A 21,291-nucleotide genomic window follows, 5' to 3' on the forward strand; every position below is an offset into this window, starting at 1 on the left:
ATTAGATTGTGCAATCTGATTGAGAAATATGTAACAACAAGAGCTGTCACCATAGGATGACATATGCCCCCTATAAACGCTTTGATAGAAGTTATGAGCATTTTTCGAAACCTAAATACTAAATCCTTGAAATGCACTAAGTGAACCTGTGACCTAGTTTTTAAACCAGCATGACCCATATTCGAACTTGACCTAGATATTGTCTAGATACAACTTCTGACCAAGTTTGGTAAAGATCGGATGAAAACTATTTGAATTAGAGAGCAGACACGAAAAGTGTGACAGACTGCCAGACAGACTGAAGGACAGTGCGAAAACTATATACCTCCTTTTCTTCGAAAGGGGGCATAATAATAAAAAGGCTCATAATTTCACTGTGAACTAGAACAGCATTTAATCAAATATGTTTTGATTTATATCATTTGCCGCAGAATTGAAACAGCTCATATTTAAACAAAAAGCACTTATCACAGTGGTGTTTAACCTACAGGCCAATGGTCTCCCATGTATAGTGCAGTGACACCTGCTCAGTGAGACATCGATCGTACACGCTGGTGTCATAGTCCGCCTGGAAGGCTGAGTCCAGTGAGAGGTCAGCCCAGGGGTCGTCAGGGCTGTGAGGGGAGCTGGCCACACTCTCCTCCTGTGACTTGAACCCTTCGTCCACCTGCTCCTGTTGGAATCATATTAGCATACGTGTTAAGTGTCCTCCCAGTTAAGCCAATGCAGTCTGCACAGGCTAATCAGGGACAACACTTTACGCATTAAGCCCAATGGTCATCAGCCACACTCTCCTCCTGTGCCTTGAACCCTTTGTCCCCTTGGTCCTGCAGAAATCATATGAGTCTCGCTCTTGGAAAACAGGGCTTATTGCATAAGGTGTCATGCCAGATTAATGCCAGATTAGCCTGTGCAGTCTGCACAGGCAAATCAGGAATGACACATTCCAAATTTATTTTATTTGTTAAAAAGAAGTCTCTACTTAACCAAAATAATCTTTTTGCGGAAAGTTTTGTGCCTGATTAGCCTGTGTAGACTGCACAGGGTAATATGTTACGACACTTTGCGTGCATGCATTAAGCCTCGTTTTCCCCCAGGGAGGCTCATATGCAAGCTGACTGACCTGCACATCTACAGGTTTTGGATACCACCCAGTATTTTCAACAAGCTACAAGTTCCGCATTTTGATGCAAACAAATTGCAATCAACTAGCTTTATACTCCTGCAAAGTTGATTCTTATTTTTTTATGCAGTAGTAATGAAATAAGTCAAGTGTACAAGTATACAGCTATTTGATGCTATGTTTTCCAAAAAATTATTTAAGTCCTGGTACAATATATTCATAAGAGATGTGTTCTTGAAATGAACTATCATGAACAATTATCAAACACGTCAATTTTGCATTTATAAAGGGAAACACTGTGAGCAGTTCCCAGACAAAACTTGAAAATCAAACATCATCTTTTGTTCCTGGAGTACATATATAAGGTCATACAACTTTAAACATTTTTATTTCTCAAAAAATGTTTCTATTACAATATCAGGTCACAGACATAAAAAAAGTAAATCTTCCAAATTATTGAAAACCTGCAGCCAAAAAACTTACAATGCTGTAAGATGAGTAGGCCTTAGGAATCCTTGTTTCCAGCATTCTGAAAAAGATCAACATTCAATAGGATAGTAATTAGTAGACTTCTTCTTGGAAAACTGGGCTTATGCGTGTGGGTCAAGTTAAATCCAAGATAAGCCTATTCAATCAGCACAGGTTTATCTTAGATGACATTTTCGGCCAAGACTGGATTATCGTTAATAAAAAGACACTCTTTAAACAAAATGTTACATAGAAGCCGACAATGTCCCTGATAAGCCTATGCGAACAGGCTAATCTGGGATGGCACTTTCGGAACATGCATTAAGCACAGTTATCACAGAATTAGGCTCAATTGACTAGTTCTATCAGGATAATTCAAAGCACTATTCCACTAATAAACAAGATATGTGTTTGTCAAAAACACTATGTCCCCTTTTGCGCCGCTTTGAAGCTATATATTTGACCTTTGATCTTAGGATGACCTTGACCTTTCACTACTCAAAATGTGCAGCTCCATAAGATACACAAGCATGCCAAATATCAAGTTGCTATCTTCAATATTGCAAAAGTTATTGCAAAATGTTAAAGTTGGAGCAAACAAACACACAAACAAACCAACAGACAGGGCAAAAACAATATGTCCCCCACTATAGTGATGGGGGACATAAAAACATGCTGAAATGGATAACAGTTGACGAAAAAAGGAGTGAAATCTGTCAGATAGCTATAATTTGGTACAAGTTAATTGCATAACTTTCTTACAGGGACAATATTAAATGTATGCCTTCTACAGTTTTCAATAAATGCAACTTTGGAAATAATTAATTTATATTCAGTGCACAAAAGCTTTGATTGGACATAATGAATATAAAAACAAGAGCTGTGTTTGTGAAACACAATTCCCCCTACTGCGCTTTGAAGCGATATATTTGACCTTTGACCTTGAAGGATGACCTTGACCTTGACCTTTCACCACTCATGAGATACACATGCATGCCAAATATCAAGTTGCTATCTTCAATATTGCAAAGGTATGACCAAAGTTAAAGTTTTGGGACAGACAGACACAAACATACAATGACAGACAGACTGACTGACAGACAGGCCAAAAACAAATATACCCCCGATCATTCGATCCGGGGGCATAAAAATCAATAATCAACCATACAAATATTATATACTTTAAACATTTATTTAAATTAACAAATATTCCTGGCTGCAGGTGTTAAGACTCCTGGTTCTCCTGCTTTTCCATAATCTATACACCCAGTATTCTATGGTCACTTATCTCAACCTACTTGACTTCCAAATTGTGGTCACCATAGTGAAGAAGATATGGTGTCCCCCTAGCGACTGGGATGTCATGGTTTGATCCCGACAGTGAAAGGGTTCTATAGATCTCCCCCAAAGACACCAAGCACTGATTCTACCCAGGAAAGTGACTAAATAGTATTTAAATAACACTAAGGCTTTCAATGCAATCAAGCTAAAACAAATGAGCTCACTCTAAGAAAATGTTTCTTAATGCATGTGCATAAAGCGTCCACACAGGCTAATCAGCCACGAACCTTTCCGCCTAAACTTGATTTTTGCTAAGAAAATACTTTCTTTAATGAAAAATACAATGCAAGGTGTAAGTGTTGTCCAAGATTAGCCTGTGTGTACTGAACAGGATAATCTGGGCCAGAACTTAAGGTACATGCATTTAGCCCCATTTTCCAGATGGCAGTTCATATTAGTTTTTACTGAACATACCTGGACTCCGCCTCCGGCAGCTCCGGCAGTGTCAGTCGTACGTCCATATGGCTGGTACGGGACTGCACCAGGCCACCAAACAGGGACAGGGTTGTGTTCTGCTCATGTTGGTCTCCCAAACAACCCTGCACCAGGAACAGCCCGTTTCCATGCAGACCACTGCCCGGTGACATGTCGCACAGCTGGTTTACAACAGATCTTGTATTCAAACAAACAAGTCTCTTTCTGGGAAAACTGGGCTAAATGCATCTGGCTAAAGTGTTGTCCTATATTAGCCTGTGCAGTCATTACAGGTTGATCAGGAAGGACACTTTCCATCTAAATTGGATTTTTGTTTATAAAAGACTTCCATTTAACGAAATATTCCATAAAACTGAAAATTGACATAAGCCTTTGCAGATGAAACAGGCCTATCTTGGCAGACAATTTACACACATGCATTAAGCCCTGTTTTCCCATAGTGTGGGTAACATGCTTACTGTTATCCCAGAACAGCAACATTGTAATCTTCCAATCATTTTGCACAAATATTAAGACTTATTTACATTTTGTTTTGTTATATTTTTTACCCATGGATCTTATTAATGTGTCTGTCTTGTGACTGCTTTGTACTAATTGTTATATTTTACTTTACTTGCTTGTTATGATAAATAAATACTATTTTTGGTGTGTGGATTTCCAAATAGCAAACAGGCCGTTGATAACTACAGCAGTTGAGTCCACTTACATTATTGATATGACTTGTAATTTCCATTGGCTCTGCTTCAAACAAAGATCTGTAAAAACACGACACTTTTCATGTGAACAACAAAATACAATTCTTTATCAATAATTTTCAAAAAGAAAATCATAAGACTTGAGTTTTAATTGCTTGGCTTATAATTAATTAACTATTGTACCACCCAGAAAGAATATTAACAACCCTATTAAAATGTATGACAACTGAATATTACATGGTTTTCTTGTTTCTAAGTATGATAGGCTATTTGCAATCCTCAGGTATTAATATGTAGCTGATCAAATGTGCTTTATCTAAATACCAGTACTTTCTACTGCTTCATAGTACATCTATCATTTTCAGTAAACATGTTAGAAAGATCAGATTGAAAAAGGTGATTCAATTAAGTTTATCAAATGGGTCAATTATTTCTCAATGCAAACAAAATACAGACCATAAATGTTGCAAATAACAACTAACAAACATTTAAAGAACACCATTTCTATATAAGTCTTGCTTTTGGAAGCCTACACAGGACAATACGTGACAAAACTTTTCACTTTAACTTGATTTATGCTGAGAAGAAACTTCCTTTAAATAAACAAGAATATCAGTGAAACTGATGGATGCTGCCCGATGATGCGTTTTGTCAATCTATGTGTTAATAACCACCTAAAAAAATATATTATCAGCCTCGGTGACCTTGACCCCAGTGACCTCAAACCTCATCAAAAGGTAGAGGTTTATGCAAGGTACATACATGCCAAATATTTAAGATATCGGTAAAATAGTGAAGGCGCTATGAGAAACTGTAACGATAGTGACGGAAAAATGTATTATTAACCTCGGTGACCTTGACCCCAGTGACCTCAAACCTCATCAAAAGGTAGAGGTCTATGCAAGGTACCGACGTGCCAAATATGAAAGCCATTGGTAAAGTATTGAAGGCGCTATGAGAAACGGTAGCAAAAGTGTGACGGAAGGAAGTCTATTATTAACCTTGGTGACCTTGACCTTGACCCCAGTGACCTCAAACGTCATCAGAAGGTAGAGGTCCATGCAAGGTACCTACGTGCCAAATATGAAAGCGATTGGTAAAGTATTGAAGGCGCTATGAGAAACGGTAGCAAAAGTGTGACGGAAGGAAGTCTATTATTAGCCTCAGTGACCTTACCCCAGTGACCTCAAACGTCATCAGAAGGTAGAGGTCCATGCAAGGTACCTACGTGCCAAGTATGAAAGCGATTGGTAAAGTATTAAGGCGCTATGAGAAACGGTAGCAAAAGTGTGACAAAAGGAAGTCTATTATTAGCCTCGGTGACCTTGACCCCAGTGACCTCAAACGTCATCAAAAGGTAGAGGTCCATGTAAGGTACATACGTGCCAAATATGAAAGCAATTGGTAAAGTATTGAAGGCGCTATGAGAAACGGTAGCAAAAGTGTGACGGAAGGAAGTCTATTATTAGCCTCGGTGACCTTGACCCCAGTGACCTCAAACGTCATCAGAAGGTAGAGGTCCATGCAAGGTACCTATGTGCCAAATATGAAAGCGATTGGTAAAGTATTGAAGGCGCTATGAGAAACTGTAACAAAAGTGTGACGGAAGGAAGGAACTACGGAACTACAAATTGGCAACTAAAGTCTATTCTTAGCCTCGTTGACCATGACCCCAGTGACCTCAAACGTCATCAGAAGGTAGAGGTCCATGCAAGGTACCTACATGCCAAATATGAAAGCGATTGGTAAAGTATTGAAGGCGCTATGAGAAACGGAAACGGTAGCAAAAGTGTGACAGAAGGAAGGAACTACGGAACTACAAACTGGCAACTATATGCTCCACCGAAAATATTTTCGGGGAGCATAAGTGCCAAATATGAAAGCAATTGGTCAAGTATTGAAGGCGCTATGAGAAACGTTAGCAAAAGTGTGACGGAAGGAAGTCTATTATTAGCCTCGGTAACCTTGACCTTGACCCCAGTGACCTCAAACGTCATCAGAAGGTAGAGGTCCATGCAAGGTACCTACATGCCAAATATGAAAGCAATTGGTCAAGTATTGAAGGAGCTATGAGAAACAGTAGCAAAAGTGTGACGGAAGGAAGTCTATTATTAGCCTCGGTGACCTTGACCCCAGTGACCTCAAACATCATCAGAAGGTAGAGGTCCATGCAAGGTACCTATGTGCCAAATATGAAAGCGATTGGTAAAGTATTGAAGGCGCTATGAGAAACGGAAACGGTATTAAAAGTGTGACGGAAGGAAGGAACTACCGAACTACAAACTGGCAACTATATGCTCCACCGAAAATATTTTCGGGGAGCATAAAAATACAATTAATTCTGAAAGTGTCGTCCTGGTCAACCATCTGCACGCATTAAGTCCTGAGCAAGGCTCATATATATTACCCATGGATTCATACCTGGAGTAGTGCATGTAGTGGAACCTGCTGGACTGCAGTAGCTGTGTGTCTCCATAGTTGAGAGGCCCATCTGGCAGCTCTGGATCGAATCCCTGCAACATGAATCATATCAGGCTTCCTGAAAAGGCCTGACCGCCGGTCTTGTCCGGCAAAATTCTTTACGGTCCGGCGAAGTTTCTAATATCGCTGGTCCTTGTGACAGGCCAAAAAAATTATGACTAAATACCGAAAAGTCTAATACTTACCAAAACAACGATAACACCCAATTGGAATCACTCTTTTCGTGAATTTCGAGCCTTTTTGTCATTAAGAACACTAACGCGTTACTAGTTCTTAAGAGTACTCTCCCTTTGTTGTTTTTTTTCGGAAAAGTCAATTTCATTGTTCCGACATATTACCATCTATCCAATTACAAAGGTTGTAAAAAAAAATACACATGAAAAAAATGCTTATACAAATGATCGAAATTGTCAAATTTGAAGTTGTCATATATGTAAGCAATATTTTGCTTTATGTATCGTCGAAACGCATGAAATAATACGGAAATGTGTTTATATCCGTGTAATATCGCATTTTCATTTTATTTATGATTATATAAAACAGATAGTTTTGTAAAAGATTGATATTGTACGGAGAATATATAAGAGTATATTTTGTACAAGTTGACTACATAACTACATATTATTTTGAATGAATAGAATATTTTAAAATAACAGTGTGTTACATTTGCATAAGAACACATAATGGTTTGATGTTATATGTTCCAAAATCAATTACTCCTTAATAGTTGTCCGATACTTATACACAGGCTGCACATTGCAATAAATATGAGTTAAACTTTACTAAATTCTTCAGTTATAAACTCACGCTGTTCCGAGGTGAATTTTTATCCGGACAGGCTTACTTTTCCATCAGCCTGTCCAGTTGACAGGAACTTTTTGGGACTTTTCAGGAAGCCTGACATATGAGTCACGATAATTTCTGTTACCATAGCAACACAATTTAATGTCTTGATACAAAAATACATATAGGCATCTATCCACATAACATTTTTCATCAACCTTGCTAAAGTACATAGCACAGGTATAGTAATATATACATATATATAAAAAAAAATGTTAAAAAATTACAAGAGCTGTCTCCATCGTAAGACATATGCCCTGGAAAAACGCTTTTTTGAAGTTTTTTCGAAACCTCAACGCAGATTTCGAAACCTAAGCGCGGACCCTAAGTTCAAGGTCAAGGTCAAAGGGCTCAAAATTGTTGCGCGTATGGAAAGGCATTGTCCGTATACACATGCATACCCATAATGAAGGTTACATCTAAAGCGACATAGAAGTTATGAGCATTTTTCGAAACCTAAATGCAAAAGTGTGACGGAAAGACAGACAGACAGTGCGATCACTATATGCCCTCCTGCAGGGGCATAAAAAAACAACATAAACACAAACCCTTCTTTGGATAAGAGGCAGATTCAGTTTGGAGTGTCCCAGGACGTCAGGGGCTTTTGTAGGAGCCGTGTTCCTTAGCAACAACAGAACTTTGAGAACCATGAACACACTCTCTGACTCGCTGTGGTCTGTAAAAAATGAGATTTTAAACTTTTTTTATGGAAAACTAGACACAACCATTTTACTTTTCCATCAGTAAAATTACTTTTTCAGGACCACTCTTACTTCCACTTCAGACTACAGGTGTGTTTTTGACAAAATTTTATGTCTCAAGTTTAAAGGTTATTTTTAAGAGTTTCGCCCACAATTAGGTGCAGCATTTTATATTATACATGTGTGCAGCATGTTTTTCATGACCCATAGATGTTTAAATAGGAAGTGCAATGAACTTGTAAACCATTCTATAAAAAGCTGTAAAGGTCACTGTGTCAGTTAAGACTGGTGTGTACACAACCAGACGTATTCAGTAAAATGACGCTATTACTGGTGACAAACCCAGGTGATATCAAACTGTTACAACTTTTTGATTACTAGAACATGAAGGTAAAGAAGCTTTAGAACTTGGAAAAAAAAAATTGGATCTTTATTGAATTGCTATTATGTTAAGTATGTTTTATTAAGTTACATATAGAATTTAATCTATAAAAATTCTTTGGACCAATGAAACGATTTTTTTTAATATATCTTGAACCATTGCAAGATATGTCCGTCTTGTTCAAGACTGATGGTTTTCTAGAAATTTGTAACATTCAATTTCCACACCAATATTATATATCCAGAATATAGAACTATCTATTTCAATGCAGCAAATATAAAAGTCCCTGTACAAGTTAAAAAAATAACTTTCCGCCAAGTTCAAAAGATAAGTCCCCATATCAGTTCAAAGGTAAAATCCTATGAATGCTTTAAAAGTGAAGTCCACTGATAAATTCAAAAGAGAGAGTTAATAAGACTGGTGGATTTATATATGTTTTTTTTTCATAAAGAATAGTGCATTTCAGTGAAAGATGGATTTTTTTTAATACGAGACTAACGCATAAAGAATGTAAAAAATGGCTAACCAGAAAACACTGTTAGATGCCAAGTTTACGATAATTTAAAGCACATAACTTGACCTTAATTTTTGTTAAACCCCTTTCACAATTGACCGAAACAATAACTTTTCTGTAATCGCAAACCACTTAACCATTCATATCCTCCACTGCTTCCAGCAAAGCCTGCAGTCGATTCGCATCATCAAAGTTCCGCCTTCTCTGCAAGCCTAATTTAATCCAACCCAGCTCTGTTTTTATGTCTTCCACATCATTCCTGACCGGAGAATGTGCATTCCTGGAATATAAATGCACTTGTTAAAAACAAGATGGCCAATGGCCCTAGGTCTCTCACCTGAGACCCAAAGGAACTCAACTGTTTTGATCAGCTTTTGAAAAAAGACCAAGAGTGCCACTTTGGCGAAAAGTTTGCAGAAAGTAAGCTAATGTCGCTTTTTTAAGAGCTAGGAGAACTGAATTTGCACAAAAACATTAATCTGAATTTACAAAAAAGGGCATTATTCTTCTAAATTTCAGGTCAGAGTCATGGAACTTGGTAGGTGACCTCAAACAATGACCCCATAAACATGGGCAAAGTTTCAATTAAAACAAATGTAATAGAAACTGCGATATACAGATGTTGCACATTCCCACAAACCAGAGCATTACCGGTACACAGAAGCCCAATCCAGAAAATCCATGAGTTTTATAGCTTTGACTATTCAGTGAATAGGCAAGCTAAAATTTGCCAAAATTTTAGTATTGATTCCACACGGTTGTAGCAACAATAACAGGATATGCTTGGACTCTTATTACGATAACAATTTGTTGCCAATCAATGATGATATTTTACTTAAAGAAAATAACTCCTTAAAAGGTGATGATCATAATTATACCTTTGTTTATCATTCAGGAATGTAAAAAGAGAATTGTAGAGTTTTCGTTTCAATCTGGTCCTGATTTGGCTGCGAGTCTGTAGAGGCTGCCCCAAAACAGCCCTTTTCTTTTCAGGTGTGAATAAGGAACACAGTTTGCTGAATTCTCCAGTGATACTGTGCTCTACAGCCATTCTTCATTACTGTTTTTTAAGTCCCATACACAGTTTACACACGACCTGAGAATCAAACAATTCAGTTTGTCAACAAATGGCTATAAAAAGTTAAAGGCAATATGTTACATACTGGCAATACTAGTAGGTCTAGGCAAGTAAAATACCACTGACCCTCTTAAATTGGCAAATATTATGTCCCCAACATAGGCCCAATTGGGTCATTGCATTTTCATATAAGCCAACTATAACAGGATGAGGTGCTTTAAATCTTAACTGGTAGAAATGTGATTATACTTCTAAATATGGGATACTAAGAACTTTATTGAAAAAAAGTATTTCAACAGGAACTCAGTATGTGTTACATATTGATAGTTGAGATTCATTTTGAAAAAAAATAGAGTTAAGGTGACAGAAAAAATATGACGACAAAACATAAGGGCTAACTCATTTTGTAAGCTTGTAGCATTGCAGGACAAGTGCATTTTCCAGATTTTTACACACTTAAGGTTTGATTCCATTTTTTTCTGAAATCAAGTCTTCATAATTCACAAGTGCCAATTCGATAATGCAAATGAAAAACAAATCAGGCAAACAAAGCATTACCAGCCACGTTAAATTAAATATTTTCTTTCCTGACAAGATTAATAGTTAAGCGAGTTTAAATGTGTTGGATAAATAAGTGTAGTGATTTAAGGTCACTTCCAACAGCCTCGCTGTTGAGCTAGCTTTTCAGTGACGTGGTTAGAGTGTCTGACTACCACTCCTGAGGTCGTGGGTTCGATCCCCCATTGGAGCTCCGTATTTTTACAATAATGGCGACGAGGCAAACACAAACTGTGATTCAGAACGTGGGTGTGAGCTGTCTAATGGCTTCAAGGAGCCGCTTGTGAAGCGGTCGACACTATAATATAGCAAAACGTGTCAATGTGACATGCTGTAGCGGGCATGTCTGGCCTTAGTTGCAATAATTCAACTCTCAGCTTAGGCTGAGAGTTGCAATGCGCTCTCTCTTGTCCATGGGTGCAAAATGTTATCAACAATTCAAAGGTTAATGAACACTGAAACTGCAAGAGCTTATTAAACTTTACCTACTCTACTCTAAACCACAAACTCATCCAAATGGTACCATTAAAGCAAGAAATAATTGATTTGTATTGACTAAGGTTTTGTTTTGTACGCTGTATCCGCCATATTGGAAAATTGACCCAATATAGGTCAGGTCGCATTACACCAATATTTTGTACATCGCGTTATGTGTTGGAGCCAAAAAGTCGATAACGATGTGGTATTCGATACAGAATGCACTGTTTCAAATTTAAACATAACAATGTCAGCGAGTAAAGTGTGTTGAAACATCGTCGTGTTTTTATCGGATGCATGCAAAGGATAACATCCGTAGGTTTCCATTCAGGTAAATTTTACATGGTTATGAAGTTTATTCATTATTTTCCTCAATTTGTCTCTAACGTTGTCTGTAACTGTTTAGTGAAGCGCACGGATTCGCTGCGCTGAACTGCACCCATGTTTATGAAGGGGTGCATATGGACTGCCAGAGCCGCCATAGCAAAAATTATCAAAGGTTCTGGGAGTCCGTTTATATGGACAAGTCTGGCCTTGAAACATTAAAAGGGGGAGGAGTGTAGTGATTTAATGTCACTTCCAACAGACTTGCTATTGAACTAGCTTTTCAGGGACGTGGTTAGAGTGTCTGACTACACCGAAGGTCGTGGGTTCGATCCCCCATTGGAGCTCCGTATTTTCACAATATAAATTTTTGTCTACACTTAGTTCAGTTTTCTTTAATTGTTGAAATTATGTCCTAGAATTGAGTATTTTATTATTTTAAGCAACCGTTTTTTTGTCTTGAGGGGGGGGGGGGGGGGGGGGGGGGGGGAGCAACAAAGTGTTTACCCTACAACTTTACAAGGCTACATAATGTGTCCGAATTTGTATTTCTCCGAAAAGAACACAATTCAATAACAAAAGCGATTCAAACATCATATATATTTTTATGAATGGATTACTTAACGAAACACAAAATCAGTCTATAATTATATAACCTGTTATAATTCGTCAACGTGATAATGGTACTTAAACCAACTTATTAACTTTTAAAGTTACTCGGTCTCCAAAAACAATCCGCCATTAAAAGGTAATGTATAATACTCCATACTATCGTTGTCGACAAATAGACACTATAATCGAACATACGTTCACAATGTACAATGTGGGGAAAATGCATTTTTAATGTAATCAAGTGCTTGTTTTACTGTGGTCAGGACGATTTAGACACTAATCTTTAGAAAGATTGTATGATTAAGTATTGTTTGCCGAACAGAATATGCAAACCTAAACCAGGGACCTATACTGGTCCCTGACTAAACCAGAGACGTAGATTTACGTCTCTGACTAAACCAAGAGAAATAAAAACAAGAAATATCTTTAAAAAAGATATACGGCGTTGATTGTGGTCGGTGTTTATGAACGACCAAAAGTTATATCTATGATATCAAAAATAGCGAATGCCTTGTTTCTGCGCAGTTCTTAGCTGCATCACACGCAAATCAATAACGGGGTACGTGTTGCGCCAGATTTCGTGGCTTATTTCGCTTTATTAGATATTATTACTCAGATATCTATATTTACAGAAAAGAAAAACACAAGAAGCGTGAAAATAAATGAAAGCATATAGGTCAGCCGGCAACACTCGAATCTTATTTGATTCCATTACTATCATGAATCATCCTGATCATGCTTAATAAATTGGTCTAAATGGATAAATAATTCTAATTAAATTAATAAAAATTGGTCCTTATCATGCAATTGTCGAAAACACATTAAAAATCTATGATTGGCATACCATAATAATATCGCCGAATATCTTTAATTATTAGATAGCGTTTATATAACGATTTCTGTAACTGACCGCAAACTGACCTTGAAACCTTGCGGATTGGAATGCAATGCATGAGTGAGGTAACAATTCCACTGCTGGAACGCCGGCTTGTTTAAAGCTTTAATTATTTACGTGTTTAACGGTCAATTTCGAAAACAATTTTAAATATTTTCGTCAAAGCGTATATTAGTTTACTGAACAACAATACTTAGATCTATTATGATCTAAAATTATGAGTGCACAGAATGCAATATCGTAGTAATTACCAAATATGAGAACACAGCCTTTTTGTAGAAACGCTCTGGTGCTGACAACACGGGTTTGACCTTCCCGCTTATGTGACACACAATTGATATAATCCCCTTAGTCTAACAAAATCAAATAATCAAGGTATACACACCGACAGCATCATCATTATGGATTTTGCTAAAGCATTCAATAAAGTACCCCACCAGCACCTCTTATACCAACTTTAAAACTGCGGAATCAACTGCGGAATCAATTCCAAAGTTTTCTTCTGGATACTCCCCCTCCCCCGGTATTTCTCGCTTCCTAACAAATAGAACATGCCTGTACCTGTGACCTCTACAGTTTCAAAGGGCACTGTCTTGGGACCAATCTTATTTCTCATCTACATCAATGACTTCGCTGATTATATAAAATAAAAATAGCATTCTAAGACTTTTTGCAGGTGATAGCATCAGTGCGGACTGCAAATGTTAATCTGGGAAGACACTTTAGGCACATGCATTAAGCCCCGTTTCCCAGAGCGAGGCTTAAATACAAGCTGGCAGACATGATAGAAACAGAATTCCTAGACATTTGCGATATGAAATACCAAACATAGAAGATAACTATCATTTTGAAATTATATGTCTATGTATTGATTTAATACGCAACAGTATAAACCGTTATTTTATTACAAAAGACCGTCAAGTTTAAATTTTAAAAAAGTTTTGTGTTAATACTTTCTATGCCAAAAATAATTTTGGCACTCTTTCACGATTCAAAAATAATAGTAAATAAATTCATACTGGCAATATTGACAAGCTAAAACAACACATTTGGAAGGAAAAACACTGTTAGCATTTCTGGATTTTTTTAAAATTATAAACGCCCGCTTTGAGAGGCCAGGTTCTACCACGCGGCTGATTCCTCAGCGTGTTATGGTGGTGCCCCTACAACCCGGAGAGCTATACCAGCAGGAGTGCAATCAACTGACAGGGCTTCCCAAGCTGGACAGGTTGAAGGGCAGTGGAAAGACGAATATCAGCCATATCTCCTCGATGCTAAAGGGTAATAGAAGGATTACTCAGACTGAAAATCCAAGAGCGGGAGACGCTCTAAAGCCTTAACCAGTAAGTCTCCTACAACAAGGAAAAGTCGGAAAATTCAACGATGCGGAGAACTAATGCACTGGGCCAAAGTGCGCATAACGATGCTGCAACACGCTCCACTCCAATGATAAACGACGATGGATTTTTGCGTTATGGTCCTCTGACGACAGTCTTTAACACTTTCAGCGCACGGCTATCTTTGCGCATAGTGCCGGCGTATCCAACTGAACGATCGATAAGAAGAAAACAGGCTAGATTATACGTAAATAAAACACTCATAAGTATTGCAATGACTTCATATATTTTATGAATATTCAATTTTTAAGAGATATATTTCGATAAGTATGCGTTTATTAAAAAAAAAATCTATTATTGTACAGATTTAGCAAATTCAACTACGCATCACATTAAACCTTGATTTAAAAAACCCGTATGTCAAGTGTTTCTTACATTCTTTCATTGTTCCACCTTCAAGTACCCGTAGTGTGGAATAATGTTCCGTCGAGGTCCTTGTCCGTCTTCCAATGTTGGTCAGTGTATGTTTCGACACAAGCCGAACGGTCAATACCACATCCGCCACCTGACAGCGTAAAAGGAGCTTAGGTCGCCATTCTATGCTCTCGTTTTGATTCTACAGATTCCAATGTGAGCTAATTTAATAAGGTTTTGAAATATAACTTATAATACAGTATTATTACTTACCAAAATAAAACAAACAAAAAATGCTTTGCACTTTGATAATTCATCATCATTTTTAGTTTGGGCTGTCCGGTCAGCACAGTGGTCTTCACCTAGGAGACCCGGGTTCAAACTCCCTCCGGGCGCCTTGAGATTGGTAAGTGGTCACAATACCGGATGACTGGGGTTTCCCACGTGTACTCCGGTTTTTCCAAACAGTAGAAGAACACGCCAAATTTAATATATTTAAATATAAATCAAATAGCTCTAGCTTCAAATTAACCGTTCCATTAAATATTAATCACAACTTTCAAAGTTCATACGGAATGAGTGATGGGACACATTCTGGCTCCTCGGAGTCTTCAAATAATGCAGCCTCAGGCAAGGAAGGACCTCATGGACTTCAAAATTCCCACACATTCTTAGTTCGCACACAGTCTATCATACAAGCCCCATGCTTTAGCTGCCGCATTGAGTCCAGGGTAAGCATCGAGCTTCTTTCACATTCAGCAATTTGATTCGTTTAATAAGTCATTTACATTTAGATAGGGCCAACCAATTTTGTTGTGATATGATTGGTGTGATATGGAGATTTAGACTCTTTGAAGCGGCTACATTTGTGATTTGTTTGATCTCAAATCCAATTGAACCTTACACAGGGAAAACCAGGCTTAATGCATGTACGTAAAGTGACGTGCATGATAAGCCTTTTCAGTTGGCACATGCTGATCATGTACGACAATGTCTACTTTCATGGTATTTTTTGTTGAAAGGCTTTTCTTATCAATCATCCAGTTAAGGCAGAAAGTGTTGTCTCTGGTAAGCTAAGGCAGACTGCACAGGCTAATTTGGGATGACACTTTTTGCACATGCATTAATTAAACCCCGTTTCCCCTGAGCAAGGGGCAATTATATGCCCGTTTTGGGTAAATAGTATTCTTAAATGACAAAGCTAAATATTCTTTAATCTACATTAAATAATACATAAACAGAAAAAACAAGATTCATTTCCTTTCTATTCACAATACAAAACGGTCACAAGTCAAAAAAGACAAAAACAACACTAGAAGGCCATATACAACAATAAGAACAGATAATAAGCATTAAGAACTTTGAACACAATTCATTACATGATCTTCCTCTTCAAAATACAGTCCAATATAACGCATTGCTTTTTGGAACACACCATCTTAGCTTGCATGTGCTAAATGCATACAAAAAGAACACATTATTGTTTATAAATAATGAATATCATGAACATTTATACTATAACACAATGATTGTTAACAAATGATGGAACATTAATACTAAAACACAACAACAACCAACAAACAAATTCATTTCAGTGGAGAAAATAGCAAGAATATAAAAGCTAGTAAGGACAGTGAAATAACGGTACTAGTTAAACCAATACTTGTGAAAATAGTTTTTAAATTTTAAATATGGAAACTTATGACATTTTGTAAACAGATGCACACTAAGTAAGAAAAGATACAATTCAAACCAGAAATGCGTCACAGACACTGATACCCCCACAACATATGTTGGGACTTTGGACAAAGCCACTTTTTACTTTAGCAGTTGACAATACGACACAGGGCCATAATTCAGTTCTGGTTACAGTCAGATTTTCTTTCTGTACGATCAAATAAACATTTAGGTGAAAAACAGACTTAGGGTCACAATTAAAAATAAAACTTGTTTCAGATCATCTACACATTAATGTCTTTCAACTATACAAGTTCAACCCTTTACCACTTAAATACATTTTTTGACGCATTTGTAGTCCGTTAGAAAGCTACAAACAATTAAATACTGGTACTTTTCTTACTAAATTCAAGTTTTAAAGGCCTCATTTTCAACCTTTAGTTATGGTTGAGAAGCAAACAGCATAAAATCTGAACAGACTGAGAGTTTCTCGCAGGCTGTTCAAGTTTTATGCTGGTTGCAAAAGCCATTTTCACTTTGCTTCTTATGGGGGAAAGGGTTAAGAGAATTCTACTCTAAAGTGAAGGAGGAGTTAAAAGCTTGAATGCTCAATGTCCCCCAGTACATGTGGGCATACAAATACACTTTTTTTCCATAAAAGCTCCATTAAGAATAATAGATATCAGACCTAGTGTGCTAGAACATTCTCTTTACAATAAATAAGCATAATTATTGCTATGGTCAAAGCAGAGAAAATAAATCAATGCAATTTAGGGTCCTTTGTGCCACGCTCTGGGAAAATGGGGCTTCATAAATGTGCGTACTATTCAGGGACAACACTTTCTGCCTCAACTGGATTTTCGTTAAGATGGGACTGCCTTCAAAACAGAAATTCCATTAATGTCAAATGTGTCATCCTTGATTAGCCTGTGCAAATGAGCAGGCTTATCTTGGGAAACATTTAACACTCATGCATTAAGCCCAGTAGTCTCACAGTGAGGATTATTTGTACTCTGCAACATGACAGCTCCTTACCTCAAATTGTACTGGTTAACAATATAAAGGAGTCGTGAAAAAGGGGGTTTAATGCATGTGCGTCAAGTGTTGTCCCAGATTAGCCTGTGCAGTTGGCACAGGCTAATCTGGGAAGACACTCCGTCTTAACTGGATTTTTGCTAAGAAGATACTTTCTTTTACCAGAAAATATCATAAAAGTGGAAAGTGTTGTCCCTGATTAGCCTGTGCACATTGCACTTTAGGCACATGGTGTTGTCTCTGATTAGCCTGTGCACATTGCACTTTAGGCACATGCATCAAAACACTTTTTCACAGAGCATGGCTCAAATAAAAAATGGCCATTCAACACTTAGTTTACATTCAACTGTAAAATGTGTTTCATTTTGGATGCATTTTTACAAATGATAACTGGTATTGATCTATTTATGTGCAAGTACATGAGTTTACAACATGAACTGTGATATAAAATCTAACAAACTTTTCATTTTCAAAACAGTGATTTTTTACAATTTCAATGTAGACCAAGCAAATGCAAACTGAACACTAACATGAAAACCTTTAAGAAATCAGTCAAACATAGAACATGAACACTACTATGTACTGGGTCTTTAGTATGGCACAGCATACATGTACAATGCCAATTAGCCATGGTCTGTAAAGACACCTTCTGCTTTGATGGACATTTTTGTTAGAAGGAAGTCTCCTCTATACACAAACCTAGTCAAGATGATGTGTTCATGTATCTTTCCATATTAGCCTGTGCAGTCTCTTCTAGAGAAAAATCCAGTCTAGGCAGAAAGTAACTTTCGTGAGTCTGATCAGACTAATCTAGGACGACACTTTACGCATATGCATCAAGCCCGAATTTTCCAGAACACAGCTCAAATGATTTATGCAAGTATGTTTCTACATGACAGGAATTTCACATAAAGAGTGACTGTCCCCGACTTCTTTTCTTGACTCAGCAGCCACTGAACTTGCCGGTGATGGTGAAGTAGATAAATTAATCCCAGTGTATAAAAGATTCAAACTTTTAGTCTCTTTAATATCATTCAGTTTCCCCCCTTGTTTATGTCCAGATTTCTCTGCTTTTTTATCAGAGTCCTTTTCCTGATTGTAATTTGCCGTTTTTGGGCTGCTGCTCTTAATTGTTTCAGTTTTGTCACTCTCTTTCTCATAACCTGACTCAGTTTTGGTATTGTCAATTTCTTCATGGCTAGTAGAACTGTCATCAGAACTGCTCGTGGTGTCTGATGATTCTTCTGAACTTTCAATTTTTCCTTTATTTGTTGCTTCTGAACTGGTACTTGATTCATCGACAGTCTGAAATAAGTTATTCCAGAGTTTAATCCAACTATGGGAAAATGGGGCTTTATGTATGTGAGTAGTGTGGTCCCAGATTATCCTGTGCAGTCTGCATAAGCTAGTAAGGGACAAACTTTCAGCCTACATGGGATTTTTGTTATGAGGAGACCTCCTTTAAACAAACAATTCCATAAAAGTAGACTGCACATGCTAATCTGGGATATTTTACACACTTGTATTAAGCCCAGTTTTCCCAGTTTTCTAGAAGCTGTCTGATATCATTAAAAAATTCTAGAACAAAATGCTTAACATGGACAGTAACTGGACTTGTTGATAAAGCACTTAAATAAGAATCAAAGGAAAAGATTAAAACTAATCAAAGGCATAACTTATTTGTTGATAAAAAGAAATTATGAAAAAAAATTGTGTATAATTATAACACCAAATAGATCTTAATAAGAAGACTAACAATGGTTCACTTAAATGTTTCAATAATTCTTTTACCTGATGTTTCTGTGGCGGTCTACCTCTCGGCTGGTGAAAAACAAGCAATAATAATAATATCATTATTATTAATAACTTAAAATCATTTATTTAGTACATGTTATGATATTTAATTAATAAAGAGCAGTTTTTCAGGACTTAAATTGAGTACAAATGTCACTTTACAGAATATTGTTAAAGTAACAAGCCTTTTTTATATAAATAATAAAATATTGAATGGAACATTCACTATCACTAAACAACTATTATCAAAACCTACTTTTTTAGTTGACCCTTTTGGTCGCCCCCTCCCTCTTTCTGATGAAACTTTTTCAGGCTAAAAAAAAACATAAAATGTTTGAAATAATTACTAATATGAGCCTCAATCTGTGCAGACTGCACAGGCTAATCTAAGACAACACTTTAAGCACATGCACAAGTCCAGTTTTCCCAAAGCAAGGCTGATTCACTAAGACACTAACCAGATCCTTTAAGAAATGTTGCTGTAAATAAAAGGGCTTTAGTGCACGTATGTCAGGCAAATGTTTTGTACCTGCATAAGCAACTGGTCAGTGGTGTCTGATGATTCTTCTGAACTTTCAATTTTTCCTTTATCCCTTGCTTCTGAACTGGTACTTGATTCATCGGCAGTCTGAAATAAGTTATTCCAGAGTTTAATCCAACTATGGAAAAATGGGGCTTTATGTATGTGAGTAGTGTGGTCCCAGATTATCCTGTGCAGTCTGCATAAGCTAGTAAGGGACAAACTTTCAGCCTACATGGGATTTTTGTTACAAGGAGACTTCCTTTAAACAAACAATTCCATAAAAGCAGACTGCACATTCTAATCTGAGATGATATTTTACACACTTGCATTAAGCCCAGTTTTCCCAGTTTTCTAGAAGCTGTCTGATATCATTAAAGAATTCTGAAACAAAATGCTAAACATGACAAGCAACTGGACTTGTTGATAAAGCACTTAAATGAGGATCAAAGGAAAAGATTAAAACTAATCAAAGGCAAGCAATAAAAATAACTGTCATGACTTATTTGTTGATAAAAAGAAATTATGAAAAAAATGTGTATAATTTTAACAGCAAATAGATCTTAAAGAGAAAACTAACAATGGTTCACTTAAATGTTAAAATAACTTCTTTTACCTGATGTTTCTGTGGCGGTCGACCTCTCGGCTGGTGAAAAACAAGCAATAATAATAATATCATTATTATTTATAACTTTAAATCATTTATTTAGTACATGTGATGATATTTAATTAATAAAGAGCAGTTTTTCAGGACTTTAATTAAGTACAAATGTCACTTTACAGAATATTGTTAAAGTAACAAGCTTTTTTAAAATAAATAATACAATATTGAATGGAAAATATTCACTATCATCATTAAACAACTATTGTCAAAACCTACTTTTTTAGTTGACCCTTTAGGGCGCCCCCTTCCTCTTTCTGATGGAACTTTTTCAGGCTAAAAAATACATAAAATGTTTGAAATAACTCCCTGGTGTCATCAACTTAAGAAACAAGACTTAAATGGTAATAATTCCAATCAAATTCAATATAAAAAGAAACAATATTGTAAATATTCTTTCTGTTTCAGTGTGTATCTGTACCTTAAAAGGATTTTTAGGCCGACCTCTGCCTCTCCCTGGCACTTTCTCTGGCCTTATCTGCAGAAAGCACCATGACAACAGTGTAGACAAATGTACAAAGATCATCAAACATACTCTTTATCATTCATTTATACACGATTTCAAGAATTCTTTTTTGAAAAGCCTTTATCTAATAAATTTAAGAAAAAGAAATTGAGGGTAACCAAAATGAAGGGATAAGAAGAACAAGATGTGTTTGTGAAACACTATGTCCTCCCATATATTTGACCTTTGACCTTGAAGGATGACCTTGACCTTTCACCACTCAAAATGTGCAGCTACATGAGATACACATGCATGCCAAATATCAAGTTGCTAGTATCTTCAATATTGCAAAAGTTATGGCCAATGTTGAAGTTTGACGCATTTTGACCCATATATTTGACCTTTGACCTTGAAGGATAAACTTGACCTTTCACCACTCAAAATGTGCAGCTCCTTGAGATACACATGCATGCCAAATATG

General features: G+C 36.8%; 2 protein-coding genes across 22 annotated transcripts in view; both read right to left on the reverse strand.

Annotated features, from left to right (window-relative positions):
* Positions 1 to 12,182, reverse strand: part of LOC127868250 (gamma-tubulin complex component 6-like) — a 66,453-nt gene extending 54,271 nt beyond the window's left edge. For 7 of the 8 annotated variants that reach the window (XR_008044045.1, XR_008044039.1, XR_008044052.1 and 4 more), the window contains exons 1-9: positions 12,077 to 12,182; positions 9,862 to 10,079; positions 9,121 to 9,263; positions 7,935 to 8,062; positions 6,484 to 6,575; positions 4,074 to 4,122; positions 3,347 to 3,528; positions 1,607 to 1,652; positions 489 to 673 (exon numbers count right to left, since the gene is read on the reverse strand). Coding sequence is in view for 2 of the 8 variants with exons in the window: in XM_052409885.1 (XP_052265845.1) it covers positions 489 to 673; positions 1,607 to 1,652; positions 3,347 to 3,528; positions 4,074 to 4,122; positions 6,484 to 6,575; positions 7,935 to 8,062; positions 9,121 to 9,263; positions 9,862 to 10,034 (998 nt within the window). In the remaining 6 variants the exon portion in view is untranslated. Of the gene's footprint in view, positions 1 to 488; positions 674 to 1,606; positions 1,653 to 3,346; positions 3,529 to 4,073; positions 4,123 to 6,483; positions 6,576 to 7,934; positions 8,063 to 9,120; positions 9,264 to 9,861; positions 10,080 to 12,076 lie in introns of those variants that run through there. The other variant, XM_052409900.1, reaches the window with a different exon arrangement.
* A 3,704-nt stretch (positions 12,183 to 15,886) lies between these two features.
* LOC127868410 (NKAP family protein CG6066-like) overlaps positions 15,887 to 21,291 on the reverse strand; it is a 41,805-nt gene continuing 36,400 nt past the window's right edge. For 8 of the 14 annotated variants that reach the window (XM_052410214.1, XM_052410208.1, XM_052410265.1 and 5 more), the window contains 7 exons: positions 20,766 to 20,843; positions 20,585 to 20,641; positions 20,321 to 20,350; positions 19,714 to 19,812; positions 19,441 to 19,497; positions 19,182 to 19,211; positions 15,887 to 18,695 (listed from right to left, as the gene is read on the reverse strand). In XM_052410214.1, coding sequence (XP_052266174.1) covers positions 18,279 to 18,695; positions 19,182 to 19,211; positions 19,441 to 19,497; positions 19,714 to 19,812; positions 20,321 to 20,350; positions 20,585 to 20,641; positions 20,766 to 20,843 — 768 coding nt within the window. In that variant the 3' untranslated portion in view covers positions 15,887 to 18,278. The remainder of the gene's footprint in view (positions 18,696 to 19,181; positions 19,212 to 19,440; positions 19,498 to 19,713; positions 19,813 to 20,320; positions 20,351 to 20,584; positions 20,642 to 20,765; positions 20,844 to 21,291) is intronic. The other 6 variants (XM_052410282.1, XM_052410190.1, XM_052410240.1 and 3 more) reach the window with 5 other exon arrangements.

Source organism: Dreissena polymorpha, chromosome 1, assembly GCF_020536995.1.
Source record: "Dreissena polymorpha isolate Duluth1 chromosome 1, UMN_Dpol_1.0, whole genome shotgun sequence".
Lineage (NCBI taxonomy): Eukaryota > Metazoa > Mollusca > Bivalvia > Myida > Dreissenidae > Dreissena > Dreissena polymorpha.